The sequence below is a fragment of the Marmota marmota genome, unplaced genomic scaffold, assembly GCF_001458135.2.
Source record: "Marmota marmota marmota unplaced genomic scaffold, marMar, whole genome shotgun sequence".
Lineage (NCBI taxonomy): Eukaryota > Metazoa > Chordata > Mammalia > Rodentia > Sciuridae > Marmota > Marmota marmota.
The window spans coordinates 404236-414223 of NW_025999899.1; the positions used below are offsets into that span (position 1 = coordinate 404236).

Consider the following 9988-nt stretch of genomic DNA (forward strand, 5'->3'; position numbering starts at 1 on the left):
CTCAGTGATTAAAGATACCCCTAGTTTGATCCCTGGTACTGAAAAAAAAAAAAAAAGTCAAGGGCTAGGGATGTAGCTCAGTGGTAGAATACCTTCCTAGTACTTTTTTTCCCCCCCAAGATCCTGTGTTTGATCCCCAACACTACAAACAAACAAACAAAAAGTCAAAATTCAGTAACACAATAAGTAAAAGACAGATTAAAAATTAACTCATTGGAGCTGGGGTCGTGGCTCAGAAGTAGAGCTCTCACCTAGCACACGTGAGGCACTGGGTTCTATCCTCAGCACCACATAAAAATGAAATAAAAATATTGTGTCCACCTACAACTAAAAAATAAATATTAAAAAAAAAAACTCACTCATTACATAACACTCTATCTATTCCTCCTTACTCCTTCCTTATACCTGTCCCAGCAATCCCATTTCTCTTCCCAGAAATAACCCTGACAGTAGTGGATATTTATCCTCTTAGATCCTTTCCTGCATATTTTTATAAGTGCATGCACATGTTATTTTTTAACATAAATGATATATGCATCTTCTTCTTGCAACTCCCCTCCACTTACTACATGTATTAGAGATTAAACATTTGGGTTCTTTCCTATTTTCACTCTCATAGACAATACTTCCATAAACACAGTCTTTGCCTAAGCATTTTAGAATATGTATTCCTAGAAAGGGAAGTGTAACTCTGTGGTAAAACATGCAAAACCCTGGGTTAGGATCCCAGCATCACCACAAACAAAAAGGAAAAAAAAACGTATATTACTAGAACTAAAATTACTATGTATATTTAATGGTATTGAAGAGTGTATGCATATGGGGCTGGGATGTAGCTCAGTGGTAGAATGCTTGCCTAGAATGCATGAGGCCTTGGATTTGATACCTAGTACTACCCCCCAAAAAAGTTATTTCATTTTAATTTCAGTTTCTTGTTTGCATATCTTTTCCTATTAACTATTTTTTAAACATTTTTTTAGTTATAGATGGACACAATATCTTTACTTTTATTTATTTATTTTTATGTGGTGCTGAGGATCGAACCCAGTGCCTCATGCATGCCAGGCAAGCATCTGCCATTGAGCTACAGCTCCAGACCTTTAAATTTAATTTTTTCTGTTCTTTGCATTCTTCAGTGTCTTTTTCTTAATCAATTTGCTGGAGTTCTTTATGTGTAATATATTAATCCTCCTAGTCTTTAGTCCGTTTCTTTAGTTTATTGTGTCTTTTATCATTTTTTTTAATGTAGCTCATATTGGCAGATCATACTGGTAAACCCCACTTTGATACCCTCTGACTTTTCAGATAATTCCTGATCTTTGACTTTGCTTTCACCTCTGACTTATGACTGTCCTCCCATCTTCACTCTCCAGAACTTTCTGGCTTCTACCTCCCCTGACCTCCTTGGCTTGGCCTCCCCCCAGGTTCGTGAATGGGGCAGGTTACTTTGCTGCTGTAGCAGATGCCATCCTTCGAGCTCGAGAAGAGATTTTCATCACAGACTGGTGGTGAGTGGGGAAAGACCTATGAGAGAAAGGGTAGGGTAGACCCGTAGCAGATCCACATACAGGTGAAGCAAAGAGTGGCTGCCTGGCTGGAGCTCAGCTTGCCTCTTACCTACTGCCCTGAATCCTAGGTTGAGTCCTGAGATTTACCTGAAGCGTCCAGCCCATTCAGACGACTGGAGACTGGACATTATGCTCAAGAGGAAGGCGGTGAGGAAAGTGATCAGGCTAGAAAGGAGGAATGGTGGGATTGCATGTGGGTGAAGGTTGATTGGAAGGACAGCAGCAAGGGATAAGATAGGGAATCTGAGACTTCAGGGGAGGGAAATATGCTTGTCCTGGCTCAGTGTCAGTCAGACATCACCTCTTCTCAGTACTGGCAGACTTCGCTCCTGGTACCCATAGCATGTTATTGTTACCTGGGGTGTACGTGTATATCTCGTACTGGACTGATAAACAGCATTAGTTCTAGTTCAAAGCACAGCACCTGTCATATAAGGGGGCATTTGTGGATGTTGATAGCTGGGAGGAAGGCTACATGGATGATGGAAGGTGACTGGGTAAGTGGATGGATAGATAATGGAAAAGGAGATGAATGGAAGAATATGAGTTGGAAACATGGAGGCATACAGAGTGGGTGGGAAGGGGAATGAATGAGAGATGGTAGATAAGATGATGAGTAGGCTGGGGATATAGCTCAGTTGGTTAAGTGCTTGCCTCACATGCAGAAGGCCCTGGGTCCAATCCCCAGCACCACAGGGAGGAAAAAAAAGATGATGAGTAAATGGTTGGGAAGATGGATAGATAGATAAGGTAGGTGGGTAGACATGTGGATACATGAGTGGATGAGTAGATAAGTTGGTCTTAAGTTTGCTGCAAGCATTAAGGCAGTGTTGCATGCAGAGCATCTAGGATCTTCAGGCAGGGTGGAGGGCCATATAGGAATCCTGAACATGAAGAAGGGAGGGAAGAAAGGGGCCAATCTGGGAGAGGTACAGGTTTTTAATTCCCTTATTCACCACCAGGAGGAGGGTGTCCGTGTGTCTGTACTGCTGTTTAAGGAAGTGGAATTGGCCTTGGGCATCAACAGTGGCTATAGCAAGAGGATGCTGATGCTATTGCACCCCAATATAAAGGTGACTCTCTGCCTCAGAGACCCCTCCCACAGAAGAGTCCTCCTTGCCACACTTCCCCATCCCCTCTAAGCCCCCTTCCTGGAGGTCTCATCCTTCCATCTTTCCCTCTCCATCTTCTCTTACCTAAATCCACCCTCACGAACTCCTTCCTCTACACATGCTCCAGGTGATGCGTCACCCAGACCAAGTGACACTGTGGGCTCATCATGAGAAACTTCTGGTAGTAGACCAAGTGGTGGCCTTCTTGGGGGGTCTGGACCTTGCCTATGGCCGCTGGGATGATCTACACTATCGACTCACTGACCTTGGAGACTCCTCTGAATCAACCACCCTACAGGTAATTCTCCCATGGCCTTCCTGAGATTCCCCCCAAACTCAGATAGTCAAAATCCACATGCCTTCCCAGCTCTACCCTTCCCCCTCCAGTCATTCCAAGCATTGCCCACCCTCAATCTTTCTAGAATCCCAAGAACCCACTTTGAAAAGACTATAACCCAGTCTCTTCCCCATTTTCACTAACTAAAAGTGCAGCTGAAGGGGAGGGATGAAGGATCAAACTCTCTTTCATTCCTACTGTCTCTGTCTCTCTCAGCCTATTTCAGTGTTCCTGTCTTCTCTTTGGCCTGGCTCTGTATGGCCCCATGACCTCGCCTTGCCCCATGTTGCCCCTACAGCCTCCCACCCCATGCCCAGACTCTGCAACCACCCCAGACCTCTCTCACAACCAATTCTTCTGGCTGGGCAAGGACTACAGCAATCTTATCACCAAGGACTGGGTGCAGCTGGACCGGCCTTTTGAAGGTGAGGCTCCCTTCCTGCAAGGCCTCCAAGAGCTTGGAGCAGGGGCAGAAATTGAGGCTGGGACTGAGAACTGGTTGACATGGTTAAAGATAATGTAGCCTTCCATCTGGTAGCCTCCTCCTCCTCCTCCTCCTGCCCCAGGTATCCCCAAGAGACCAGCCTGACCTCTCCCCTGACTCGCCTGGGGCTCCCAGATTTCATTGACAGGGAGACCACACCACGGATGCCATGGCGGGACGTTGGAGTGGTCATCCATGGCTCAGCTGCCCGAGACCTCGCCCGGCACTTCATCCAGCGCTGGAACTTCACCAAGGTACTCACTCCTCCAGGGCATCTGGAAGTAGGGAGGGAGAGCCAGGCTTAGCTGCCCACCTCCTGCTAACTCTGCCATCCCTCTACCTCAGACCACCAAGGCCAAGTACAAGATACCCGTGTACCCCTACCTGTTGCCTAAGTCCACCAGCACCGCACACCAGCTCCCCTTCACACTCCCTGGGGGACAGTGCACCACTGTGCAGGTGAGGCTCCTGACTTCAGCCAGATCACTCTTCCCTTTACCCTTAGTCCAGTGCCCCACCCATGTTCCCTGTTGTGAGAGCTCTCAAGATTCCACCTCCTCTGGGATTAGAAACCACATTATTTTCACTGTGCCACTAGGTCTTGCGGTCTGTGGACCGCTGGTCAGCAGGAACTTTGGAAAACTCTATCCTCAATGCCTACCTGCACACCATCAGGGAGAGCCAGCACTTCCTCTACATTGAGGTCTGATGGGGGTGAGGGTGGAGAAAGATGATGGAAGGGATGTCCCAGGGGAGAGGCTGAGAGTGCAAGTGTGATCGTGGAGGGCTGGTGTAGGTGGGCCTGGACTAGATGGGGAAGTGCAAGACCAAGGCCTGGGCTAGGGACTGGGGGGCGGGGAGTGAGGACAGGGCTTGGGGCCAGGCTGCTGATGTCTTTCTCTGGTCCCTGTCCCAGAATCAGTTCTTCATTAGCTGCTCAGATGGGCGTACGGTTCTGAACAAGGTGGGCGATGAGATTGTGGACAGAATCCTGAAGGCCCACAAGTAAGGTGGACTCAGGATGGTGGGGACAGTGGGCATGGTTTAAGCCCAGCCAGAGCGAGTAGGGTTCACTTAAAGGACGGTCACACCTCTGATTCTGCCCCTTTCCCCAGGCAGGGACAGTGTTTCAGAGTATACGTGCTTTTGCCCTTGCTCCCTGGCTTCGAGGGTGACATCTCCACGGGTGGAGGTAACTCCATCCAGGCCATTCTGCACTTCACTTACAGGTGACCACAGCCAGGCTCTGCGTCTCATTCTGCCCATGCCCCCTCCTAACTCTGTCTTGACTCCTTCCTGCTAGACCTTTGAGGTCCACCTCTCCTGAAACCTCCCTTCCCCTGCCCAGCCTCCACCTCCCTCACCTTTTTTTTTTCCTCTCAGGACCCTGTGTCGTGGGGAGTATTCAATCCTGCATCGCCTCAAAGCAGCCAGTGAGTGCTGGGGACTGGGTCAAGCCCCCACCAGACCTCTGGGGAGAGGGACCTTAGGGAGCTGGAGGTCTGGGAGTAAGGAAAGGAGGCTGTCATTCTATTTTTTTTTATGGTACTGGGGAGATTGAATCCAAGGGTATTCTACCACTGAAGTATTCCCTAGCTCTTTTTGCTTAATTTCATTCATTTATTCAGTCATTTATTTTGAGGTACCAAGGATTGAACTCAGGGGCACTTGACTACTGAACCACATTCCCAGTCCCATTTCGTATTTTACTATTTAGAGACAGGGTCTTACTGAGTTGCTTAGTGCCTCAGTGTTGCTGAGGCCAGCTTTGAACTCACAGTCTTCCTGTCTCAGCCACCAGAGCCATTAGGATTTCAGGCGTGTGCCACTGCTCCCAGTTTCATTTTATTTTTGAAACAGGGTCTTACTAAGTTGCCCAGGCTGGCCTTTTGTCTCAGCCCCTCGAGGTGCTGGGATTACAGGCCTTTGCCACTGCATGGGGCTTGTCATTCTTCTGTGCTTCTGGGGCTACCCAGACCCCAGGTGGCCTTTCACTGCCAAGAGAAGTGTACAGATTAGACTCTAGGCAGGGCTTCTGAAATGAGGAGAGAGGTGGGACAGGGCCCCATCTGCACATAGAGGGTACTTCTCACCTCACTCCCCATCCTCTCTTATGTACAGTGGGGACAGCGTGGCGGGACTACATGTCCATCTGCGGGCTCCGCACACACGGAGAGCTGGGCGGGCACCCAGTCTCAGAACTCATCTATATCCACAGCAAGCTGCTCATTGCAGATGACCGGACAGTCATCATTGGTCAGTTTTGGATCTGGGCCCCTAGCATCAATAGGAGGGTGGAGAGAGGCAGAGGGGTGACAAGGGATGACAGAGACTACAGTTGAGGGTCAAGGGAGGTTTTGCCCACAGGCCAGTTTTCTGATAAAGGTGATGGGATATTTGAGGATGCCCCTGGGCCAAGGCAGATGCAGCATGTCCTGCACCTACCACAGGTTCTGCGAACATCAATGACCGGAGCTTGCTGGGGAAGAGAGACAGCGAACTGGCGGTGCTGATTGAGGACACAGAGATGGAGCCATCCCTGATGGATGGGGCAGAATATCAGGCGGGCAGGTTTGCCTTGAGCTTGCGGAAGCACTGCTTCAGGTAGAGCTGGGTGGGGTGCTGGGTTTGATCCTCAGCACCATATAAAAATAAAGATTTTTATGTCCACCTACAACTAAAAAATATTTTTTAGTTGNTTCAGGAGTGGGTACCAGCAATAGGTACCCTTTCCTCCATAATGCAAGACAACTTATTCATCTCATTCTGTGAATTAATTGAACACAGAACTATCTTAATTTCTTATTCCACCAGTTCCCAAAATGTGGGCTCTGGACCAGCAGCATCTGATTACCTGAGAGCTTGTCAGAAGTGCATGTTCTCCACTGCCTCCAGATCCTGCTCAGTGGGAGTTCCTGGGGGTGGGGGAGGGGGACTTGCCTTTTGAGTCAGATGTGAGAACTGCCTAGAGCTAGTGTTCAGTTTTCCCAGGAGGCAGGCTAATCCAGTTTAGGCTATCAGCAAAGTAGGAACACCAAAAAAAGAAAAAAAAAATTTAAAAATAGAGACAAATCAATGTTCTGTTGGACTCATTTACTTGTTTTACAGTTTAATAGTGCCATCTAGTTTGAAGTACCAGGGTAGAGATACTATAACTTTTCTGATATTCATGTTCTCTAAAGATCATAATTTGGCTGCGGTTGTGGCTCAGTGGTAGAGCTTTTGCACTGGGTTTGATTCTCAGCAACACCTATAAATAAATAAATAAATAGAATAAAGGTCCATTGACAACTAAAAAAAAGAAAAAAAAAATCTTAATTTGGCCCCATCCGGATCTTTTCTTCCATAGTGTGATTCTCGGGGCAAATGCCCGGCCAGACCTGGATCTTCGAGACCCTATCTGTGATGACTTCTTCCAGTTGTGGCAAGAGACAGCAGAGAACAATGCCAATATCTATGAGCAGGTGGGAGCTGAGGGGGGGCTGGCCTTGGGGATTTGATGAATTATCTTGCTGAAGGTGGGGTGGAGAGACACAGTCATTCTCAGAAAGGAGATGGGGGGGAGGGGGACTTGCCTTTTGAGTAGGGAGCATTTACTATTAGGGGATTTAGTGGCCCCAGTCAACATGGAGGGATATTGAGAAGTGGTAAGGGGAGTCAAGAGTCTAGCCCAGTTAGCTTAGACTCTTGTGCAAGCGTCTTCAAGTGTAACTGGCTTCCATGCTTTCCTGTCCCCAGATCTTCCGCTGTCTGCCGTCTAATGCCACCCGTTCCCTGCGGACTCTCCGGGAATATGTGACCGTGGAACCTCTGGCCACAGTCAGTCCTTCCTTGGCCAGGTCTGAGCTCAACTTGGTCCAAGGCCACCTGGTTCACTTCCCTCTCAAGTTCTTGGAGGATGAGTCTTTGCTGCCCCCGCTGGGGAGCAAGGAGGGGATGATACCCCTAGAAGTGTGGACATAGCTGAGGCTTCAGACAGGGAGAGGTCACCAGCTGTGGAACTCTACCATGTTTGGCTCTCTGTCCCTAAACCCTGAGGACTGACGGTGGGTGCCCTTTGAGATCTGAGGAAGCAGGCATCCCTGGAGGGGACTAGAGAAATCATAGAGAACCTTTACTTGAAAAGTAGTCAAAGAGGCACTCCCAAACCTGGTCTGGGGAGGCAGAAGAGGGTCCCTTTGGGGTTCATCCTCCTTGCCTCGGCGTTGAAACCACTGCTCCAGAGAAGCATAATTCCTACCAGACACCTGAAGTCAAGCTTCTTATTCTAGGAGGAGGGGACTCTACCCTGGGCATTCCCCATCTCTCCTTCTTTTGCCCTTGGATTCCCTCCCTACCCCAGGGTCTCTCTCAGCCCATTGCTGCCAAGATGGAGGGAAGGATAGAACCACTTCTGGCTGCAGCCCCCACTGGGGTCAGGGAGGAAGGCACACTAACTCCCTCCACCAGCCTGCTGACAGACACTAACTTCGTAACAGTTCAATAAGCATTTCATAAATAAAAGTTTAGAAAAGGCATATGCCTCTTTATTGAAGGAGTTTAGTGCTCGTCTCAGGCACCCCCTTCCTGCCGACAAAGGACACCAGTCTCCTACACCTTCTCTCCCATCCCCACTCCTTTCTTCTTCCTGTCTGCATGCATCTCCGTGCTTCTGTCTGTAGCTTCAGAGCACAGTGCTGCTGCTTCAGTAGAAGGAAGGGCAAAGCAAAACCAAGACACGGAGAACCCTGGAGCTTATACTGCAGCTGCCAATGACAGGGGTGCCCTGAGAAGGGCCTGACAGGCTGCCTCTTATTCAAGTGGCAGTACCCAGAGGAGCTTAGTGAAACCCCTTTGGAATAGTTAAGAAGTACATGCTTGAGTCTAGGGGTACAGCTCAGGGGTAGAACTCATGTTTAGCATGCATAAGACCCTGGGTTCAAAGCCCAACACACACACACACACACACACACACACACACACACACACACACTCAGTATAGGCTTGGCTAGGTGCAGTGGCTCACACCTGTAGTCTGAACAACTCAGGAAGCTAAAGCAAAAGGATTGCAAGCTTGAGAATGATTCAGCAAGACCCTTTCTCAAAAAATAAAAAGGGCTGGGAATGTAGCTCTGGTGGAGTGCTCCTGGGTTTAATCCCCAGTACCAAACAGAGGCAGGGCTGAAAGATCAAGGTCAGGGAAAACTGGATTTATCACTTAGAAGTTATCAAGATACATTAATTCTCTGGGCATCAGTGGTCTGGACAGGAAAATGGGAATAATACTTATATGGCCAGCTTGCTATAAAGACTCAGTCGCTGATCTGAATATTAACTGAGCTCCTGCTATCTGCCAGCCACTGTTCTAGACTCATAGAATTAAGTGCAGCAAAGTCCTCACCCTTAAGGCAGGTTGCAGTGCTTCATTGTCCAACATAGTAGCTACTAGCTACATGTGGTATTTCAATTTAAATGAATTAAAACGAGAGAGGGTGGGGGATGTGGCTCAGAGGTAGAGCTCTTGTCTGGCATGCTTAGGACCTTGGTTCGAACCTCAACACCACAAATGAAGAAAGAGAAGCAAAAAAGAATTCAGTGCTTCACACTTGCCACATTTCAAGTGTTTAATAGCCACTTATTGCTAACAGCCCCCATACTATTCAGTGCAGATATACACCATTTCTAGCACTGCACAAAGTTCTATTGGAAGGAATGCCCAAGAGGAAAGACTAAAACGCATAGTGGAGGAAAGAAGATAACACCAAACAGGATGGCTACCTCCCAGGAGGGGTACACAAACAGCTTCAATTCAATTGAAGATAAACTCAATTTATCTTTTATACTGAGTAGTGAATACGTAGTTTATGAAACACACTTTATGGACTATACATAAATGTATATACACACACAGTGTGTGTATGTGTAAATAAATAAAAATATATATATATATATATATACACACACACACACACATACACACATGTGTAATGGGTTTTATACATTTTTTTTTAAATTTTACTAACGTATTTATTTTTTCTTGGACTGTGGATTGAACCCAGGGTTGCTCTATCACTGAGCTACATCCCCAGTCCTTTTTATTTTTTTATTTTTGAGACAGGGTCTTGCTAAATTGCCCAGGCTAGACTTGAATTTGTGAACCTCCTGCCTCAACTTTCTGAGTTGCTGGGATTACAGGTGTGGGCTACCATGCCTATTAGATTATATATACACATATATTCATAACTTTTCTTTAAAATGACTTTTTTAATATGTCTGAAATATTTCAAAGTTAGAAAAAAGTTGATCACTGGGCCTAGTTTATGCCCTTCCATTCCACCAGTCTCAATCACCAGTATCACAATTGGCCACAAAAGCAGAAAGAAACCAAGCAGAGTAAAGCAAGTTTAATGAAGTTTCCTGCAAGATGGGGATTCAGGGGGGTGATGATGGGAAGAGGACATAAAGTGCCCGCCCCATCCTTTCTTTTTTTTTTTTTTTTTAATTTTTT

The 9988-nt window shown here is 47.2% G+C and overlaps 1 protein-coding gene across 6 annotated transcripts in view; it reads left to right on the forward strand.

Moving 5' to 3' along the window:
• Pld2 (phospholipase D2) overlaps positions 1 to 8016 on the forward strand; it is a 13616-nt gene extending 5600 nt beyond the window's left edge. For 5 of the 6 annotated variants that reach the window (XM_048798334.1, XM_015505997.2, XM_015505999.2 and 2 more), the window contains 15 exons: positions 1425 to 1508; positions 1637 to 1715; positions 2531 to 2641; positions 2808 to 2978; positions 3316 to 3442; positions 3637 to 3755; positions 3847 to 3960; positions 4100 to 4204; positions 4418 to 4506; positions 4617 to 4730; positions 4885 to 4934; positions 5623 to 5757; positions 5952 to 6105; positions 6851 to 6965; positions 7240 to 8016. In XM_048798334.1, coding sequence (XP_048654291.1) covers positions 1425 to 1508; positions 1637 to 1715; positions 2531 to 2641; positions 2808 to 2978; positions 3316 to 3442; positions 3637 to 3755; positions 3847 to 3960; positions 4100 to 4204; positions 4418 to 4506; positions 4617 to 4730; positions 4885 to 4934; positions 5623 to 5757; positions 5952 to 6105; positions 6851 to 6965; positions 7240 to 7464 — 1792 coding nt within the window. In that variant the 3' untranslated portion in view covers positions 7465 to 8016. The remainder of the gene's footprint in view (positions 1 to 1424; positions 1509 to 1636; positions 1716 to 2530; positions 2642 to 2807; positions 2979 to 3315; positions 3443 to 3636; positions 3756 to 3846; positions 3961 to 4099; positions 4205 to 4417; positions 4507 to 4616; positions 4731 to 4884; positions 4935 to 5622; positions 5758 to 5951; positions 6106 to 6850; positions 6966 to 7239) is intronic. The other variant, XM_048798335.1, reaches the window with a different exon arrangement.
• Positions 8017 to 9988: the final 1972 nt, after the last annotated feature.